This window comes from Sphaeramia orbicularis, chromosome 9 (genome assembly GCF_902148855.1).
Source record: "Sphaeramia orbicularis chromosome 9, fSphaOr1.1, whole genome shotgun sequence".
Lineage (NCBI taxonomy): Eukaryota > Metazoa > Chordata > Actinopteri > Kurtiformes > Apogonidae > Sphaeramia > Sphaeramia orbicularis.
In genome coordinates, this window is record NC_043965.1 from 10851764 (window position 1) to 10875049 (window position 23286).

General features: G+C 37.5%; 1 protein-coding gene across 3 annotated transcripts in view; it reads right to left on the bottom strand.

Annotated features, from left to right (window-relative positions):
* The window catches only part of LOC115425830 (protein unc-13 homolog B-like), a 240365-nt gene that overhangs the window by 130289 nt on the left and 86790 nt on the right, over positions 1-23286 (bottom strand). For all 3 annotated transcript variants that reach the window (XM_030143619.1, XM_030143616.1, XM_030143617.1), the window contains exons 4-9: positions 15816-15865; positions 12116-12191; positions 10542-10547; positions 7976-8050; positions 1860-2079; positions 555-782 (exon numbers count right to left, since the gene is read on the bottom strand). In XM_030143619.1, coding sequence (XP_029999479.1) covers positions 555-782; positions 1860-2079; positions 7976-8050; positions 10542-10547; positions 12116-12191; positions 15816-15865 — 655 coding nt within the window. The remainder of the gene's footprint in view (positions 1-554; positions 783-1859; positions 2080-7975; positions 8051-10541; positions 10548-12115; positions 12192-15815; positions 15866-23286) is intronic.

A 23286-nucleotide genomic window follows, 5' to 3' on the forward strand; every position in this document is an offset into this window, starting at 1 on the left:
AACTGACTCAGGGCTGGGACAAATTGATTGCATTTTATGTATTTTTCACATTTTAATTGTATTTTAATAGCATTTTAAAACTGTGTATAACTCTGTATTTTAATTGCTTTTAACTGTATCTGCACTGTAAAGCACTTTGTGATTCCCTGTCTGTGAAAAGGGCTCCATAAATAAAACTTTCCTACTTATTTATTTAATCTAATCTAAAATAAGATAAAATAATCTAATCTAATCTAATCTAATCTAATCTAATCTAATCTAATATAATATAATATAATATAATATAATATAATGATTTATCCTGAATATTTGGACACCTTAGTTTTGTCCACTTAACTCTTAGAGATCTAAGGGTACTTGATTTCTACATACTTTCTTAAATTTTATAAAGCAGCACTTGTGAAATATTTTGACGATGACTAAAATGGATTTACATGTTGAAAAACCAGACCGAACTATACCAAACCAGACTAGGCCAATTTGGACCCAGGATAAAAAACAAACCATAGCTAACATGCGGTGTCTCTGGTGTGTGAAGTAACGTCATAACGTACTGTTGATGGAGATCTTGGCTGACCACTTGGACGTTCCATCCAGGACGCTCTGCTTGATGCTCTTCATGTGTTGGGCGTGGATCATCTTGGAGATGTTGAAGACTTTACGGATCTCCTCAAATATCTCTGGTTTGTTCCTCTCACGGATCTTCATCCTGTCTTTCATGGCCATGATGATGTGCTGTGTCCGATCTTCTGCTCCGGTCTTGGAGCTTTTCTCAGCTGCTCCTGGATGAAGACAGATATGTTTTAAAACACTAGAACAGGGGTGTCAAACTCATTTTAGTTCAGGGGCCATATTCAGCTGAATTTGATCTGCAGTGGGCCGGACCAGAAAAATAATAACATAACAACCTATAAATAATGACAACTCCAAATTTTCGTCTTTGTTTTAGTGTAAAAAAAACCATTAAATTATGAAAATACTTTTATGAACTATCCAAAAAAAAAAAAAAACTGAAAAAAATAAAATTTCAATTAAAAAACTTAAGAAAATTTAGTGCAATTTTAACAATATTATTCCTCAACTTATCATTTGTCCATGTGCATTATGGATCAGATCGACAAAGACACTAAACACTGAGGAACAGGCAGAAAAATTGTTAAAACTGTGCTTAATTTTCTTTTAGACATTTCAGGTTGTTCATATTTGTTCAGGTTATTCACATTTTAGTGTTACAGGATAGTTTGGAAATGTAAATATTTTCATAATTTAATGTTATTTTTTGCACTAAAATAAAGAAAAAAAAAATTTAAGTTGTTAATTCTAGATTTTTTTTGGTCTTAATTGAAGATTTTTTTTACTTAATTGAAGATTTTTTTTTTTTTTTTTTGGTCTCCATTCACTGTCATTGATCCAACTCCATGGGTTTTACTGGTGAATCAACGCTGTAGAAGATGACGGTGTTTCCACGTTCACTATGGAGCCTCTGAATGTCCAAACGGGTCATATCTGGTGACCATGAAAGGATGAAGAACTGAATTTTACACCAAATATTTCCATGTATTGATGGAATTAATGGATCAACAGGTATTAAACAGTTTAGATCAGTAGATGGTTTTAGTCGGTGGTAGATGTTTGGGTCTTTACGGGTTAAACATCAAACATGAATGAGATCGAACAAGAATAATCGCACTGTTGGACATACAGATGCACCTGCAGGGTAGGAGGGTAGGACAACCCCCCCATGGCTGAAGGGTAAATAGTAAATCAATGCATAGTTGAAGGTTGATTTAACCCGTTCATACATATTGGATTTTCCTGGTGTGTCTCAAATGTCCAGGTGGTTTAATGACTCTACTCACTCTGCAGACAGTCAGCGTTCAGGAGCTCCTGGCATTTCTCGTGAACTTTGACCCCACACTCGGCACAGCGCATGCCCTGCCTGGCAATGCCCCACAACAGGCCCTCGCATTCGTAGCAGTATGTGGGCGTGGTCGCCGTCCACACCTCAAAGTTATGTGGCGTGGTGCAGGAGATGGGATAGATCAGAGCCTGCAGCGTCTTCTTATAGACGTGGGTTTTCTGTGGGCGGAGACACAAAGATGGATGACAGGGATAAGATGAGGATTAGAGAAAAGGTCACAGTGTAAAGACACTTCCAACAGAGGAAAACAAAGGGAAACAGAGACATAAAGAGGGATTGGAATGACAATACAACAAAGCTAAGGAATAAACTAGAAAAAGGCTGATCAATAGCACATGAATGATAATCACTGCAACAATGTTTTATCATATAATAGTATCCTTTTTATATTATAATGAATGAATGAATTAATTAATGGAATCTTTATTTCGAACATGTAGACAGTGAAATCAAAACAAAAATCAACCAACAAAATATAAGTACTGGTACATAAATGATTGAAAAGCAAACAAACAACAAAATAAATAATTAAATAATAATAGTAAATAATAATAATGATAATAATAATAATAATAATAAATGAAATTATACATGCTCAAAAAGGAGTAGGAAGAAGTAAAAACTTATGTACTCCTACCCCCAATTTCTATTCCTTCTGATCATTATATAGCAATTATTATTTTGTATAATAATAATAATAATAATAATAATAATAATAATAATAATAATAATAATATCACACATCCTTTGTCCTATCTACACTAATATAATACCCATTTACAACTTTTCCTACCAGATATTAATACCAGATATTAATAAAAACTAAAACAAACAAAAACAAAACAAACAAAAACCCTCAAACAAAAACACATATACATACATAATATAAATACATATAATATTCTATATTGTCCTATATAGTAATAATATATTCATATATCCATATTTAAACTAGATATTATCTTCTTATCATATTGCAATTGAATTATTTTTAATTGTGCCGATTATGATATTTGTCTACATTGTGATTTTATATTATCAAATAAAACACATTTCTGCGACGTCTTATTATTGTACTATTGCACATGTTCTTCATATTCTGATAATTCAGAGGATTCAGTCATTTATAAACACGTTCTACCTCTAAATTTGTGAAATATTTCACCTTTTACTATGTGTAACACATGTTCTAACAATAAAGAAGATTAAATTTACAAATCACTTAAGAATGATAATCATCCTTTAAAATTGACAGAAATAATGTTTTCACATTTGTGAAATAATTATCAATATCTATCATGGGAATAGCTGTTCCTCATATTTTTCATTCCATTCTCATTTGTTTAGTTTTTTTAATAAATTATTGTTGGCCTGTCCATTGATTAACCCTGTAAAGCCTGAACCATTAAATCTTTGACAGAAAATTCCAGTTCTTTGAAACTGGAACCTTTATTGGTCCTTCTGAACCACCAAAAAAAACATTTTTTTCAAATATCAATTTCCATGTATGAGTTTTAATTTGTGTCATATTTGACACAAATTAAAACCCAAAGCTCATATATTATTTTTTTTTTTAGCAAAGTTCTGCCTCTTTCCTTATTAATGACAATCTTGTAGTGTCACTGGAAAGGCCTCTGATGAACAAATTCCTCCCCCCTGGTGGATTATCAGTGTATTGCATGCATCTAATTGTATACATCAGGTTTTTAGAGAAAAAAAATTACACTGATCATGTAGAAGGCTTCAAAACTCATGTGTCCAATACGATACGTTTGTTGTCATAGGGTTAACTAACTTCTGCTGTGGTCCACTGTAGGAGGAGGTGAACTGAGTGGACATGAACCACACTACTCATACTGGACATGAGTTTTATCATCATTATGGCTTTGGTAGATGTGGTGCTACAGGAGAATGCAGAGTGTTTTATGATCCTATTTGTCTGCTGCTGCCTCAGTTTTCATTTAAGTTTTATTGATCTGACAAGCACTAATTTTGTTTGTACATTCTCATTTGTCTATCCTGTTTTTACTTGTTTTTATTACCTCTGATTTACCTTCTGATCAATTATAGACATCCCATAACATAAATCCCATAACTGTTATTCCTACAATGACTTCCACCACTTAACTGTTACAGACATACACAGTCTGGCCAAAAAACACCCATTAACTAATATTACTTCGGTTTATGGCACTATTTTGGTGTGGCATTGTTTTGATACAATTCTTAGATTAGATTACATTACATTAGATTACAATAGATTACATTAGATTAGAAAGAACTTCACTGATCCCTTGGACAGAACCCTCAGGAAACTGAGGTTCCAGTAGCAGCACAACACCAAATGTACACTATAAAAACATTATAAGAAAACCGTAATACAAAAACTATATTTAAAAAAAAGTAATTGCACATTGGAAAGTAGCCTACTAGTAATGATAGTAATAATAGTGAGTAGTAATAATAAAGTAGTAGTAGTAATGATAACAATGACAACAATAATAACGATAATAATAATAATAATAATAATAAGAAGAAGAAGAAGAAGAAGAAGAACAAGAAGAACAAGAAGAACAAGAAGAAGAAGACAAAGAAGATGAAGAAGAAGATGAAGAAGACGAAGAAGAAGATGAAGAAGACGAAGAAGAAAAAGACGAAGAAGAAGACAAAGAAGATGACAAAGAAGATGAAGAATTGACAACTATAACAAACCCAAACCTTGCACACTGGAAACATTAAACTATACTGGACTACTCAGAAGTACACAGTCGCACTGATGGAGCAGTAGACGTCTACCACAGCCTTATGTCATCCTCCTGCTCCTCTCTCCTCCTGCGCCCCCCACCCCCCTGAGTGCAGAGTTGTACGGTTTGAGGCTTGTTTGTAGTTGTGTTTGTTTTGCTCCTGCAGAGTCTTATCTGCAGATCTCAGGGGTTCGGGGCTTTGTGACGCTGTACCGGTTCCATGTTGGAGGAATCAACCACTGTCTTTACTGCTGATGGAGATGTTTCTGAACCATATCAGTCTGGTCCAGGTCCAACGCTGCTGGAGTCACCTCACACCTCCTTCCTGAGTTATTCATTATCTATGTGCTCTCACAGTGTCAGTGTCTGTTTACTGTTTGAACAGATGAATGTGGACAAAACAGACGTATGGAACCCTGTCATCTTTATCTTAAGGGGTGGGTTCTTTTACTGTGTGGTATTACTGTTGTGCGCAAAATTCACTCTGTATTTATTCCGGTAAAAATGCAGAAACTTTTGTGAATAAATTCTCTGGTAAAAGTAGAAGTACTGATATAATATAGTTAATGCACAGTTATTACATTTTTTATGTTGTTTTACTTTTGTCATGTTTCTGACATGTTCTTTCCATTACATCTTCTGTATCTTATACAACATTTTCATTTTATTATGTGTTCATTCATTCATTCATTTATTTGTTTTGAGCAGAAAAAAATAAACATTTTTTGTGTACAAGGAACTAATATCCGAGCAAATACATTAATACCCCACAACCCCACATAGGGTCCCGACCCCAAGGTTGAAAAACACTGATGTAACTCAAAAGTAATACAAGAGTCATGTAACACATTACAATTCTGAGACAGTAATAGGAATTATTTTTATATAACATTAATCAGTAATCTGTAATGTATTCCAGTTTGGAAGGAACTTGCACAACAGTAGTCGCTTTTCCATAGACCCTCTAATTGCACAAATATAACTTGCGCATAAAAATTTACCTGATGAAAAAACGAGAATTTTGCCAAAAGTCTCATTTTTCGACTAAAAGTTTTGGCGCTGGCAAGAGGTGGTTTTTCGGGCATAGCGCAAATGGTATATCACGCAAAACTACAATGGAAAGACCTTTTTTCGCAACTACAGCCAGGTGAATTAAAAAACCAGATGTTGACGTACGTTACAACAAGCGAAGAAGAAGAAGAAACATGTCACGGTATGTGTGGACACACCAGGAAATCCAATCATTTTTTAATTTAGTACGAGATAAAGGGGTAATATATAATAATAATGAATATATCTGTAAATCAACACCACATTTATATTCGTCGCCATGTTTATGGAATGACTTCTTGTGTCATCTCGCGATAATAAATAAACAAATCATCACATTTGTGATTTAATGGAAAAACCAACATTACGCACTTCTGTTTTTCGACATTTAGTAAATATCGGTGAATTTTTGTGCAGATGTCCAATGGAAAAGCGACTAGTGATTGAAGTGATCAACGGTGGTTTGAAAAGTAGGTGTAGTCCAACTACATAAGGTACTTGGATATTTTACCGTCTCATTGGATCAGTCTAATGTGGTCATGACTGAGACTGATTTGCACTGGACTCATATTATCACACCTCCGTGTTCGCTGAAATAGGAAGGATGATTCACAGTGGAATTTTTACGTTACAAATTACCAACATGGAAGATTCACACCAGATTAAGATCACAGACATTTTTTAATTACACATTTCTGTTTTTTCGACATTTAGTAAATATTGGTTTAGCTTTGTGCAGATGTCCAATGGAAAAGTGACTAGTGATGTTAACACAATCCGTGCGTTTCCATGACAATTTTTATTCCTGATTTAATCTGATTAAAGGTTAGATCCTATTTCAGATGCCCATGTAAACACCTTATTCCAGTTGAAAAAGAAAAGTTCGGATTAAATTTAAACCCGATTAAAGTCACTGGTTTAATTCCCTTTTAATTCTGAACAAAATTATTCTTCGGACATGTAAACCCTTTATTCTGTTTGGACTTTATTCCTGCCATTCTGCGCATGCTTGTTGTCCTGTCGCGGTGACACACATTCTGCGCTGGCGGAAGAATATGCACTGCAGTCTAGTCAACCCAAACCGTTCCAGTGGGCTATTCTGATGGGATCTACCAGCCTGGAAAACCCTGAAGGAAGAGTTCGCCACTTGTTTTTTATTCATTCATTTGTCATGCACTAATGAGTTCGAAAAGTGGGCAAAACAGTTTGCACTGCAGTGCACCGATTGACTTGTTCTCGCAGCCCTTCCGTTAGCTTAGCCTAGCTTAGCATAATGGCTTCATTCCTATGTTCAGACATAGCCAGGCTTTTATAGGTGATTTGTAGTATTTTATGAGTGATTTTGTGAAATTCAGTTCTCCCTAATCATTCCTTTAGTCCGCTGGGGTCAATATGATCACAAATTGAGGCTCAAATCATGGCGATGTGACTTACTGCACTAATAAAATCTTGGGAAATAAAAACTAATGCAAAGCTAAAACGGTAAAACAAAGCTAATTTAGCACATGCATCCCTTCCAACAAAAAGATTTTCCAACTTCCGTCAACACAACAGTCCCGAGATTGTATGAGTGCAGTAAGTTGCGGATCTAAAAAAAATTAGGGAGATTCGGATTTCACAAAATCACTAACAAAAGACTACAAATCACCTTTAAAAAACTGGCTACGTGTGACCATGGAAATGCAGTGACTATGCTAAGCTAAGCTAACAGAAGGGCTGTGAGAACAAGGCAATGTGAGCACTGCAATGCAAACCCTTTTGCTCACTTATCTACCTCATGAATACCTCATGTAAACCTTTATTCGGGTTTAACATTTCCATGTAAACAGAAGAGAAAATATTTTACTTCCAAATTAATTTCTTCTGGAAAAATAAATCGGATTAAAAAAACATCATGTAACTGTACCCAGTGTTATGGAATCACGACCATGACTTTGGTATAGCGACATAAAATACACAACAGAAACACACACACACACAATACAGTGATGCAGACAGGGACACGATGCTGATACTACATCTGATTAAAATCTGAGGCCACCCAAAACTGACTCAGCAACAATATGAGCAAATCCATTAACTGTACAGTTACAAATGATGGCAGCGCAGTTGGTGAAAAGTGTTTGGGTTTGTTTGGATCCTCATTATTTAGCGCCGTCCCGACAGGCCCGGTTCTGCAGCTAACGATGAATTTACACCAACACACTCCTAATGATATGAGCATGTGTGGACGTGGATGTGGATTTACCAACACACTCACCAGCTCCTCGTCTTTTAGCGACGTCCGAGTGGCCAATGAGTGGGCGAGTCCAGCTTTCCTCGACTGTATCATAGACTGGAAACAAGAGACAGAAGAAACAGTGAGAAAACATCAACGATAAACAGACGCAGAGAACAAACAAACAAGGTTAAGACGGACACGTTTGTGTGATGTTTGGTTCTTTTTCCGTGAAAGTCGTGTGAACTTGATAGAATGTCTGTGACACTTTGTGGAAAACTTCACACATGTTGTGTTTGTTCCTGGTTTGTCGACTTACACCTGTTTGTTGAACTACACAGTTGGATTCCAGACGGATTATTTAGGTCAGTATGAGGTGACAGGGCGACTGTTTTCTATCTCTGATTGTGTTTGTGTGTTAGTGACAACCAACAGGAACAGAGACAAGTTTGTAAGATTTGTGTAATTATTTAATATAATTCTAATTTAATGTGATATATTTAATTATCTATCACCACATAATAATAATACTGATAAAAATAACAGCGACATCATCATCAACAACAACAATAATAATAATAACAACATTACTACTACTACTACTACTAATAGCATTAATAATAATTATAATAATACTAATAATAGTTAAAGCAACATCAACAACAACAACAATACTACTACTATTACCACTACTACTAATATTAATAATAGTAATAACAACACTACTACTACTACTACTACTACTACTACTACTACTACTACTAATAATAATAATAATAATAGTTGTTGTTGATAAGATAAGAGATAAGATACAGCAACGACAACAACAACAATAATAATAATAACAATAATAATAACAACATTACTACTACAACTACTACTATTAATAATAACAGCTGTTGATAAGATAAGAGATAAGATAAAAGAGAAGATAAAATGAGATATGTCTTTATTAGTTCCACAAGGGGAAATGTATTATTATTATTACTATTACTATTATTATTATTATTATTATTATTATTATTATTATTATTATTATTATTATTATTATTATCTGTCACTGGGGAAGATTAAGTGTCATTTATCAGGGAACATAACATAACTGAAATGAAGTATGTCTGAATCATTAGTGTACTTTTACTAGTTTATTAGAGTAACATTGCCAGGAAATGTAAAAATATGGGGGTTCATCCGGGAACTGACAGGTACTTAAGCCCTCAACTGACTTCACCAGTGAGCACATACATTTGAGGGCAATAAATGAATTTAATGGTTATTCTATGGTATAATATTTATCTTTTTTCTTGGTTTGCGTCTTATATGAGGGGTTTTCACATGTGGACATGTGTCTCACTGCACATCTGTTTAGCTCGTTTCAACAGCTTTGAACTAAATACTGAAATACAGATATAATTTTCATCCTTTGGGACGTTTGGAGACTTGATTAACCTGAGAAACGTTCTTGAAATAGACGCACAGCCATACGTCTGCTCCGACGCAGCTGCCGGTTACCATTGACTTAAACTGATTACAGTCATTTACAGCTCGCTATGATTCATTCAGTCTTCTCAGAAACTATTTTGTTTCAAGGAGGAGGTTTTGAAAGTGCTCAGTGAGCTGCGATGAACCAGGTTTCCTAAAGGGTACGTAGGTTACGTGGAGGCAGAGTCATGGGTTCTATTGAACCGGACCCCCTGCTTCGTTGTTCCTGTTCAAACCACAGAATCTACAGAAGCAAACCAGTGGGGGTGTTGTCACCGGTGGATATGCCTGTTTGGAGCGGCTGCACAGCCAGGGGCATCATGGGAAAGGACAGAGTACACATCCCATCTGTTAAAGCCTCTGGGGGAACCAGGGCCACCCATGTCTGCTTCTGTCAACGTGGCTTCAAACAAGTCATCACACCCACAAATGGAGTTAAAAAGTGGAATGAAATAGAATAGAATAGAATAGAACTAGAATAAAAATAGAACTAGAATAGAATAGAACTAGAATAGAAATAGAAATAGAAATAGAATAGAATAGAATAGAATAGAGTCGAACAGAATAGAGTAGAATAGAATAGAATAGAATAGAATAGAATAGAATAGAATAGAATAGAATAGAATAGGTTTTGGTTAAAATGTACCTAATTTAGTGTTAAAGGGAATATATCTGTATTTATCATCACCACCTGCTGGTCATTTTGGTTTATCATTAAACTAGTCTTGTGTGTTTTCATACTGTGATATTCTGTATTATCTCAGTTTCAAAACACACCATCTTTTCATTTAATAAAATTGAGCAGTTTAACTTTTATTAATTTGGGTCCTGTCTTGTCATTGAGGGGTGATAGTGGGTCCTGAAGCCAGACCAGTTGAGAACCACTGCATTAAAGGACTTGTATCTGAAACACTGATCCAAAGCATCTGTCAGCTTTAGTGAAGGCAGGGGAATAGATTGATTTATTCTGCTTGTTAAAACTATAACACAGCTAAACAATGAATGTTTGTTTAACTGTGTGCACTCATATTACGGTTGTGTGAATCCATATTAAAAGGCTTTGCACAGATCGAAATATTTTGCAAAGCATGTGTAACAGCTGAAATCCCACTTCGCTTTTACTCACCATAGCCTGAGGGTTGACAGGAGGATGGAGACAACACCATCAGAGAAAGAGAAACAAGAAAAGACTAGGAGTTAGAGGTGAACTAACAGATCAGCAGCTTTCACCTTCAATCCCACTACTCCAAACATTCCACAGGAGACGGTGGTGTAGACGACCCATTTATATAATATCGCAACTGACTGGAACATTTACATCTGCGGAGCCTTTGAGACAGTTCATTAACACATTTCACTTCTAACGAGGTGGAAAAGTTAAGAGGCCGTTACAGCTGAGATCCATAATTAAAAGGTCACGGAGCAACATAATAAACAAATAGAAAACCAACAGCAGAAAATTACACCTCATACTTTCCATTTTAGTAGCACAGAAAAGACTCATAGAAAACACTACATTTCAAACTAGAAAAGCACTAGGACAGCACAGATCCGCCAAGGTAGAGCAGCCCCCCCCCCAGGATCACTACCAAAATTTAATAATTGGTTCCTTGTGCCAGTGTCAACATTTCCTGAAAATTTCATCAAAATCCACCCCCACCCCCCACCCAAATTCAGTCATTTGTTCCTTGTGCCAGTATCAACATTTTCTGGAAATTTCATAAAAATTCATCCATTAGTTTTTGAGTTGTCTTGCTAACAGACAAACAACTCCCCCCACACACACACCGATCACCACCAGAATGTAATAATTAGTTGCTTGAGCCGGTATCAACATTTCCTAAAAATTTCATCAAAATCTGCCCCCCCTCCCCCTCCCCCCAAATTTGATAATTTGTTCCTTGTGCTGGTATCAACATTTCCTGAAAATGTCATCAAAATCCCCCCCCCCACATATTGAATCATTTGTTCCTTGTGCCACTATCAACATTTCCTGAAAATTTCATCAAAATAATCCGTAACTTTTTGAGTTGTCTTGCTAACAGACGAACACCCCCCTACACGCACCAATCACCACCAAAATGTAATAATTTGTTCCTTGTGCCAGTATCAACATTTTCTGGAAATTTCATAAAAATTCATCCATTAGTTTTTGAGTTGTCTTGCTAAAAGACAAACAACTCCCCCCACACACACCGATCACCACCAGAATGTAATAATTAGCTGCTTGAGCCGGTATCAACATTTCCTGAAAATTTCATCAAAATCTGCCCCCCCCCCCCCCCAAATTTAATGATTTATTCCTTGTGCTGGTGTCAACATTTCATGAAAATTTCATTAAAATCCGCCCCCCCCCCCTCCAAATTTAATCATTTGTTGCTTGTGCCAGTACCAACATTTCCTGAAAATTTCATCAAAATTCGTCCATAATCTTTTGAGTCGTCTTGTTAACAGACAAACAACCGCCCCCACCGATCACCACCAAAATGTAATAATTTGTTCCTTGTGTTGGTATCAACATTTCCTGAAAATTCCATCAAAATCCCTCCATAACTTTCTGAGTTACCTTGCTAACAGACAAACAGACAAACCCCGATGAAAACAGGGAATAAGTAAAAATCCGACCTCTCAGACATGTTATGATGAAGTGAAGGTTAAAACACATACAAATACATACATTCTAAATACATAAATACTTACCAATTCACTAACAAGAGGAATGGGTCTCCTCTTGCGGAGGTCCGGCATGCTGTCAATACCAAAGGGTGTGTTTCCCCTGCACAAAATATATAGTATATACATTATATATTATATATAATACAGACAAACTGATAATCTGAGTCCAAATGTCTCCATATCATGAGTCAACATGCTCTACACACACATACAAAAAAAAAAAATAAAAAAGTCATCCTGATTCATTCTATCCTAAAATATAAAAAAAAAACAAAAAAAAAACCAACATTTTAACTTACTATTAACGTAACCATTATGTATCAGACTGTAATCTTTATTTAAATGTCTTTCTTTTTTCATGGTACAGGGCAGTCTAACTGTGTGCCCCCTTTTCTTTCTATGTAATTCATTTATTTCTCCTTCTCTCTGGGCTTTTGGGTGGGTTTAATGTGTGCTGCTCTGCCTTAGACTAGTCCATATGTCCTATGCTGATGTAGATGCTTACTTGAAAACTGAAAAATAAAGTCTTAAAAGAAAAAAAAAAAAACATTTTAACTTAGACAGGGCACAGTTGTTTTTTTTTAACCCTTTCACGCATAGTGGTCACTCCAGTGGACAGTTATTCTCCAGCTGTTCTCTTGTATATTCATGGATTTTGTTGTTTAAGTTCCATATCAGCCAACACAGTGGATGCTCATGCATCATCCTATACACTGTAATTTATACCATTACTGTAACTTTGCTGTTCTTCATAAACCTGATCTGCACTAACATGTTTGAGTGTTCATTGCTTGGTATTGTTATTAGTCTGCAATTAAAAGTAAGGTGGGAGATCCTGGAAAAATGGTTCCAGCAAGCTATAATTTGAAAATACACAATTCAAAAGTCCAAACCCCGACACCTCCAGAGTACTGGATTGTACTCGCAGAGGGGGGAGGGACATATGGCAGTTGAGTTTGATAGACATATCACCATTTAATCATTTTGATGGACCTGTTAGAATGATTGGATGGTGTTTTTTCAGTCCTGTCCATTCCACAGGTGTCTAAATTTTTGAATTTCTTTGTTGGAGCATTTAATTAATTGGTTACAATCGGGGTGTGAAGGGGATTTTAAGCAATATAGTAAAAAAAAAAAAAAAAAATGCTCCAGGAAAACATCTCCTACCCTACCTTTAACAGTTTTTTTTTTTTTTTTTAAACAAAAAAGTTTTTTTTTTCTTGCATATTGTCTTTATTAAAGTATGTTAAAATGTGAGAAAACATCATATTAGCTGCATTAAAAATGTTTTTATTTCATAGTTTTCAAACAGTATATCAGTAAATATGTTTCTTTGCTTCAAAAATTCAATGTATGGTGTCCAGCTGAGTGGACATTTTTGCAACTCCCTGAAAAATAGGTTCATAAAAAATTGTTGTAATCACTTTGTTTTTTTTAATACTTAGAGGAATAAAAAACACTCAGGAAAAAAATCTTGATTTAGGCTCTTATAATTCATGCATGAAAGGGTTCATTTCTTCAATTAAGAGCGTGGTGTTCAGAACCTGCTGCCTGATGATACTGGCTGATACTGGTTTGTACAGCCTACTCAGAGACTGACTCAGGAATGGATGATCCTGCATGAGTCAAATCATTTAAACAGAAAGGTTTAAGAAACCACACTGTCCTGTTGTGTATAGTTCATCTCTGAAAGACTGCTTAACATGAATTACCCGTGGACCTCCAGAAATGTGTAATTAAAAAATCTCTATGATCTTAATCTGGTGTGAATCTTCCATGTCGGTAATTTGTAACATAAAAATTCCACTGTGAATCATCCTTCCTATTTCAGCGAACACAGAGGTGTGATAATATGAGTCCAGTGCAAATCAGTCTCAGTCATGACCACATTAGACTGATCCAATAGACGCTAAAATATCCAAGTACCTTATGTAGTTGGACTACACCTACTTTTCAAACCACCGTAGATCACTTCAATCACTAGTCGCTTTTCCATTGGACATCTGCGCAAAATTTTACCGATATTTACTAAATGTCGAAAAAAACAGAAGTGCATAATGTCGGTTTTTCCATTAAATCACAAATGCGATTATTTGTTCATTTATTATCGCGAAATGACACGAGAAGTCATTCCATAAACATGGCGACGAACGTAAATATAGTGTTGATTTACAGATATATTCATTATTATTATATATTACCCCTCTATCTCACACTAAAGAAAAAAATGATTGGGTTTCCTGGTGCGTCCACACATACCGCAACATGTTTCTTCTTCTTCTTCACTTGTTGTAACGTACGTCAACATTACAGTCACTTAAAGAAAACCAGTTTTCAGCACATATGGTAATCTATATATGTATATAACACTTTTTTTCTCTTTTTCACTTCTGAAGGCAAACACTTCTGTTTTTCTATATTCTTATTATTATTCTTTATTTTTGATATCTGCTTCTTTTAACTGTTTGCACCAACAGAACCAAGACAAATTCCTTGGAATGTAAAAATTACTTGGCAATAAATCTGATTCTGATTCTAAACATTCGTTTTTTTAATTCACCTGACTCTAGTTGTGAAAAAAGGTCTTTCCATTGCAGTTTTGCGTGATATACCATTTGTGTTACACCTGAAAAACCACCTCTTGCCAGCACAAAAACTTTCAATTGAAAAATGAGACTTCTGGCAAAATTGTTTGTCCATGAGGTAAATTTTTATGTACAAGTTATATTTGCAAAATTTGAGGGTCAATGGAAAAGCGACTATTGTTATACTTTGTATCACTGTGCACTGAAATGTGTAAATACAATCAGAAGTCTTTGTTTACAGTATTGTACAGGAAGCTCTTTTTGAGGAAGTTCTTTCGCAATTTTTTTGGTCTGTCTGTTTTTGTCCTCTTGTGCTGTATGCAAAGCTGCTGAATACTTGAATTTCCCTCACGATTAATAAAGTATCTATCTATCTATCTATCTATCTATCTATCTATCTATCTATCTATCTATCTATCTATCTATCTATCTATCTATCTATCTATCTATCTATCTATCTATCTATCTATCTATCTATCTATCACACAACAGTTTTCCATGGAAATACATTTGCGTTACATGTGCGACGATTGGTTCATAACAGAAGCAAGATTTTGTTGTGATTGTTTTCAGGATTCTGATTGGTTCATGGTACTGGATCGTCTCACCACACTGCCATCTACAGTCCTGGCATGCTATTGACGGCATACATCTACAGGGTAAACAACAATTGTTATGAAAATAGTCACATATACACAAGGTTGTTTATTTATTTATTTATTTTTTAAACGGAGAGTGGGAAATTAAAAGTAAATGTAAATGTAAATCTATCTACACTGGTGTGATTTGTAACATTTTGGTTTCCTGTGTGCATTTGTTCTGCTCATTCCATGGTTTACAACTATGGAGAATATGCATGTTTTGCTGTTTTAAAAGTGCATACAACAGCATAGACAAGCCTTGGGGACACTGACAGTAAATTCAATTGAAAATCCTGAGTGAATGCGCTACCAGAAACACACATGTAACAAGCTAATTTGTAAACCACCACAGGTCTCAGATCATACTAACCCTTATACACCCACACCCACACACCCACACACCCACACACACACACACACACACACACACACACACACACACACACACACACACAGGCACACACACAGGCACACAGTAAGGTAAAGGTGTTTACTGACCCTGGCTTCGCCCATGGATGTTTGCTGGGGTCACCATCTTGATGTCGACCCTGAAATAGAATGTCAAAGGTCAAGCATTTAGCCTTTGAAGAATGGCAGGATTTATTGGTTTCATGACACCGGTGCATGCACACAAACAAGAAGAAGCATAAGAGAGTGACGAGGGAAAAGCCCACAGAGGCTTTGGGACTGACATGGGTTGGTTGAGTTTTAACACTGCATGCCAAACAGCCAAAGGCCTGGTAATCAATCATACACACCCTATACATATGTGAGCGTCGTAAATTAAAGTTCACCTTGCGAAGTAAACACCTCGCAAATACATGCACTCCCAGTAAACACACTAAATATTGACCTTCCTCTGCTAACAGCATATGCTTTTGTCTGACTCAATGATAATACATACAAGTATCGCCGCTGACAGGCCTGTCGTCAATATGATTTCACATCTGTATTGCTTCCTGATCAATACTGGCCTGTAGCTATATGTCATTTTTATATCCCTGGCAATTAAACTGAAGCAATTAAACGTTTTCAGTAAGACAAAAGTAGATTGTGGTTGATACATCCAGGGTGTGATTTGTTGGAGGGGGTCAACCCTCCCTCTGGTTTTTACATCCCTACTTCTGCTCAATGAATTTCATCCTCGGGGGGTGGGGTGGGGGACCAATCAATGTAAATAACAGGCAGGTTGTGACAGTTTTCTTCCACCTATATCCTACATCACTGGCACTAACGTTCACCTCACATGAACTGTCGACAGTCTCAGAATTTGCAAACGTTCCCATGCACTGGGGCGCCAAAAGTGGGGTGGGGGTGGGGGTGGGGTAAACGTGACAAATTCATGGGGCCCAGCATTTGAGTGTCCAGTGGATACAGGTTAGCAGTTGTAAAATTTTGTGAATGATCCGCTGTATAATAGAGGAATAGAACGCAGGAGTTGGATGTTGAAAGTATGTAAAGTTTTACTTTTGTTTCACACCAGCATTAGTTACATTAGTTATGGACTGTACCCCTGGGTATATCCTCTTGAGACCCAGCAATGAATTTTTGCCCTCTTTAGAGGACAAGAGTCTTACAGCTTTATTTATTTAAACAAAACAAAACAAAACAAAAACAAAAAAACGCTTTCCACTGCAAAGGACATTCCGTAAAAAATAAAAAATCTATCTGAAAAAACTGTTGCATCATGTTTCCAATCAAGACAATTATTTAATGTTAAAGCTAAAACTTTTCCTTTCCTGGGTCTCAGGAGGATGTAACTGCTGCCCAAGCCACCCCCCGCCAAAAAACCCCCCAAAACACCCCCCCCCCCTCTAATTTTTTGACAAACCGCACCCTGGATACATCATAAACCTAAATCTATGTCATAAAATCTCTCCTAAATTAAAAAGCTAGAAATGAACGCTATATTGAAAGTGACAGAATACATCACAACACCTGTCAAACATGCACATGAACAACTTGTGTTTTTAATGTAAGGTCAATACAGTAAGAAAAGCAGAGAAACCACAAAAGAGGTAACCTGGTCTCCATCTTGACTTCCACCTGCAAAAATGGCACAAGAGATGAAGGGGTGAAAAAACAGACGAAGGAGTAAAACAGTCACAGACTCATTTGACTGATCAAGCTCAAATTATTGATTAAAAAACAAGACACACCCTGGATTATTCATGTTGTTAGCGACGCTCGGGTACTGTTAAAAGCTGTGCCGCCACTGAGTTTTCAGATGAGGTCTGAGGTCATAAATGTTTCATTAACATGTATAATTTATTTTGAAAATGACTCTTAATATTTCCCTTCCTCTTCCTCTTTAATGTCAGCCTGGCTTTCCAAAGAGATAATTAATGTTTTCTAATTCAGCAAATGGCCACTGCTGGAGTCCTACAGAGGAGGAAGGGACTGTGAGTGGCAAATGATAGATTATCCTCGAGGGCTGCGTAGGTATTAGCAAGCACCAAGTGTTTGGTTCTGTAAATACCCTTGAGTTTAGGGGAGGGGGTTATTCTAAAATCACTGGATGAGAATCCTCAGAGGAGTTGTGGTCGGTCTTTTATCACTTTTCATATCCCGCTGCAGCTCGACAGATCAAAGAGGCATTGCAACAGGTGACGGGCTTTGATGGTAGGAAGATCATGCAGAAGACTTTTTTCTTTAGGCAACATTAGACTTTTGTGATCCCAGAAAGATAAACAAGCACTATTCCTTTTTTATTTTTTACACAAAACCATGTCTTATGTAGCCAAAACACTGAAACTCTTTTACTTAGGGGATGTTTAAGATAAGAACAAAGGCTCTTTTCATCTGTTATTTCACATTAATGAATGAGTGATTCAGCGGTACCCCCCCCCCATCCCCCCACTCCCCACACACACACACACAGCTAGGGTTTATATGGCAGTGGATGGGTAGTGTTGCGACATGGGCGACTCCTCCCATTGGGGACATCATTTAAGTCTTTGTCAGGACTCAAAGGGCACTTTCACACATATGTGGTTTGGACCAGACTTCTTTGTTTGATCTAGGGATGTAATGATATGAAAATTTCATATCACAGTTATTGTGATCAAAATTATCACGGTTATCATTATTATCATGGTATTGTTGAAATTGTGCTCAAAATGTTCAAAAAGTACTAATACACACACTGAAATAATTTAACCAAGTTGTATTTTGAAAAAAAAAAAAAAAAATTAATTAATTAAATAAAGTAACCCTTAGGGATAGGGTGAGGAGCTCAGTCACCAGGGAGGAGCTCAGAGTAGAGCCGCTGCTCCTCTGCCTCGAGAGGGGCCAGCTGAGGTGGCTCAGGCCTCTGTTTCGGATGCCTCCTGGATGCCTCCCTGGGGAGGTGTTCCGGGCATGTCCCACCGGGAAGAGACTTCGGGGAAGACCCAGGACACGTTGGAGAGACTATGTCTCTCGGCTGGCCTGGGAACACCTTGGGGTCCCCCTGGAAGAGCTGGAGGAGGTGTCTGGGGAGAGGGAAGTCTGGGCATCCCTGATTAGCCTGTTATCCCTGCGACCCGGCCCCGGATAAGCGGTGGATAATGAATGAATGAAAAAATAAAATAATTGGCACAATGTACCTTCTGTTGCAGAAACATTTAAATATTAACCTTTAGTGGTCTGAGCCTATTTAGGCCATTTTTCAGTCCTTTTGATTTTGCCTTTATATACTATATAAACAAATGTTTACTATACCCATGTTTGGGATCTGTTTCTTCAGCACAACTTCCTCTACAGGGTGGGGAAGCAAAATTTACAATATTTTGAGGCAGGGATTGAAAGACAGTGTATGACCAATTAGTTTATTGAAAGTCATGAGAATTTATTTGCCACAAGAAAATTTACATAATAGAAAATGTTTTTATTCTATGTGTCCTCCTTCTTTCTCAATAACTGCCTTCACACGCTTCCTGAAACTTGCGTAAGTGTTCCTCAAATATTCGGGTGACAACTTCTCCCATTCTTCTTTAATAGTATCTTCCAGACTTTCTCGTAATAGTTTTGCTCATAGTCATTCTCTTCTTTCCATTATAAACAGTCTTTATGGACACTCCAACTATTTTTGAAATCTCCTTTGGCGTGACGAGTGCATTCAGCAAATCACACACTCTTCGACGTTTGCTTTCCTGATTACTCATATGGGAAAAGTTTCTGAAAAGGTATGGATAATAGTGTTAGGTATGATTATGACATCAATATATGTTTGGTTTCAAAACAATTGACAATTGCCTGCTGAGAAAAAAACAACTAAATGTTCACTGTAAATTTTGCTTCCCCACTCTGTATATCATCTGCCCATTATTTTTTTTTTTACTTTAACCTACTATATCAACATAAAAGGACAAAAACACACAAAAAATATATGAAATCCGATTTGAAAAATGTATATAATTTATTGCATAAATAATGCAGAGATGCTTAATGAACCTTTTCAAAGACTTTAAAAGTGAATATTAGTTCCAAATATTAGGTGTATAAAATTAAAATTGTAATAAATTAAAACTGTACTCAAATATTTGACATAAAAGCATAGCTTTACATTGGGTTTTTTCCCCTAAAAGTGCGGTAATCAAACATGGTTATCGTGATAATTAGAATTTAAACGGTAAAACTAACCGTTGGAAATTTTACCACAGTTTATCGTTATACCGGTAATCGGTACATCCCTAGTTTGATCTGAACCAATTTGTGGGGGTCAGATGTTCTGCCCAACATGGTATAAACCAAACTTCAGTCCAACCAGAAGAGGTGACCTGACCTCCTGATCAATCTGAACCAGTGTCCAAACACTTTCTGGTTTTTCAGACTTTTGTATCAATTACAATAAGCTACTGTCACAAAAAACAAACAAAAAAAAACAAACATCCATCCATTTTCTGAACCGCTTTATCCTTGAGAGGGTCATGGGGTGCTGAAGCCTTTTCCAGCTACTTATGGACGAAGGCGGGGTACACCCTGGACATGTCGCCAATTTATCACAGGGCTGACATATAGGGGCGAACCACCAATTACTCTCACATTCACACCTGTGGGCAATTTAGATTAACCAATGACCCTATTAGTGCATGTCTTTGGATGGTGGGAGGAGCCACAGAACCTGGGAAGAACCCACGCAAACACGGGGAGAACATGCAAACTCTACACAGAAAGGTCTCTGGTGTTAGAATCAAACTCAGGACCTTCTTGCTGTAAGGCGACAGTGCTAACCACTGCACCACCATGCCACCCCCCAAAAGAAAAAAACAGAGGAATAAAAATAAACAAAAAACAAATGGAGGACGGAGCTGAATTAATATTAAGTTGTTAACTCATGCCTGTTGTCAAATCAAGTGATTTATTGTAAGACTTTGTAAAGTCATGTTAGATGATGACGTTGAGTGGCAGAGGTAACAGTGGTAAAATTATTCACTAATTTTAATATACCTTGGTGACGCGCCAAAGTAAAGTCTATGTGCAGTAAATGCTGACTCATTTACTGATCCACATGATGAAACAAAAGATGACTTACGCTCCATTGATAACTACCTGGTTCATATTCATCCTGAGAGAACGTGGACATTGTCATACTGGAAAGATTCCGCCTGATTTCCCTCTTCTCACGTAGGATCTGCTGGAAGCTCCTGAGGCACTTTAGCTTGCGTTCATCCATCTGGTTTATCTCAACTGTATCCTCTGCTTTACCCTCAGGACAAACAGTGGTATCTGTGGTGGGTTGCTGGGGCTGTTCCACCTCAGTCTCTCCATGCTCCTCCAGATTTGGAGGATGACCAGCCACAGGGGAAATAGAGAGGGATTCAGTAGTGGTGCACTGGGAGAGCTCAGCTTTAGCAGGTAAATCAGGACCTCCAGAAAGGCCTTCTGCAGGTTCTGTCAGGCCATCAGGTGTGGACGGTACTGCAGGGCTACTACAGGGTGGGTCGTGGGAGACAGAAGGTTCTTGTGGACATGGGATGATATTATTTGAACAGGGAGGAATCTGGAAAGTCTCTGTACACTCCAGTGTAAGGCTACAGTTGGTTTCTTCAAGCATAGGTTCAACAGAGAAATGATCTGATTTGTCTAAACTATGATTTTGGGTCAATTCAACACCTGTATTACTACTATAAACCATATCACCTTGTAGAGATTTTTCAGTTGCTTGATCAAACTGTTCCTCACAGCACAAAGGTTTTGTAGGAGACACAGCTGTGGGCCAGTCAGAAGATGAAATTTCAAAGTCTGCTTCATCATCAGGATTTTGGGGTCCTGGTACCTCAAGTTTCCGCAATGCACCTCTTAGAGCTGAACTAAAATCAAGTACAGCTCTACTTATCCGCTTTACATTAAAACCAGTGGTTTGAGCATCCACGTTGCCAGGGAGCTGGTTTTCTAAACTTTGGTTACAGGTTTGAGTGTCCTGAATAAATGGTAGATCCAGATCAGTTACAGTAGAATGCAAAGATGCCTCATTCCATGTCTCTGCTGTAGACTCCTCATAAGTAGAATATGCTTCCTGATAATTAACAACTTGACAGTCTGTTGTGTAGCTCACTTCACTTGATTGTTCATAGGTGAACTCTGACTCTCCATCATGCCCATCAATTGAATGGTAACCGGAACTTTGAGGGTAGGAAGAATCAGCAGTGCACTCATATCCTGCACCAGGATTTTCAAGCTTGGTATCCCTTGAATGGCTTCCAGACTGGCTTTGAGGCCTTCGCCTCCTTGACTGCCAATCCTCTCTACTAGAAGTGCTGGCAGGTGAATTATAATGTTGCCCGGAATGGACAGACAGATGCTCTGAACTTTCTGTGGAACACTGTCCCAGAGTCCCATATCTACTTTCACCTCTGTAGTGATCCCAGCGAGCAGCTCCTTCACAATATGGATGCTCCTCTCTTTCATGCTGTTCCAGACTTCCCTTCCTGATGTAAGCAGGTTCCCTACGCCACAAAGTTTCTCCAGTGGTACTGTGTGGAGGTCCAGTATTTGTCCAGTGTTCGTCTCCATTATTGTGTCTTTGTTGCTTCCTTCCTTGACCAGGAGATGGTCTTTCTAAATCTTCTGACTCAGACTTGGAGCTGTGACCTGATGACAAAGAGCTAGTGCTTGCACAATCTTGACCATCCTGCCTCTCAAGGTACCCAAAGCTTAGCTTTCTTGCTACTGCTCCCACTGGTATATCTGAGCTATGGTCAGATGTATCCTCTGGTTCCTCTAGTTCCTGCTGATCCACTGATTCTGCTATTGGGGACACAGCAGACTCTCCTAAACTGGGTAGCAGCAATTCTCCATGGATACTATGTCGCTCATTGTAGACTCTGGGAAAATGACTTGAGTCAGACTTTGGCGTTGCACTACCTAAACTGCCATAAGCACTTACTGGTCTTCTGCGAGGCGATGCTCCATCTTTGCACCCTGGTCCTGACCAGGTACTTGCAAGTACCTCTGAACCACTTTTGTTGCTAGAACGAATGCCCTCAATCTCCAATAATACAGCATCAACACAGGATGACACTTCTTCAACTGACCCCCTAACTGAAGTCAAATAATCCCTGAGGTCAGAGATTTCCTCCTGTATCTTGTTGATCCCTCTCAACTCTTTGAGAATATGCTCAATGATAGCGCTTGACTCCTCCTCTTTATCTACCACAAGGTCTTCTTCATCTTCCTCCAGTAGTGTACTTGGAAGAGGTCTATTGAAGTTATAGTCAACACAGTCGCCAGCAGAATATGGTCTCTTGGGGCGAATACGAGGTGAAGCAAAGTCACGTCTACATGATCGTGCAAATTTAGTACCGTTCATGTCTAGTCCAGTTTCATTGTATTGAGGAGCTGGAATTGCCTGAATATCACCTTCAAAGGAAATTCGTTTTAGATTTGATGGAGTCCTGCAGCTCTTGTGCTGCAAAGTACATGGGATTCTTATGCATCCCTCCCTGTTCAGCTCCACCTCTCCAACACATGGAGGTCCCAGTGGCAC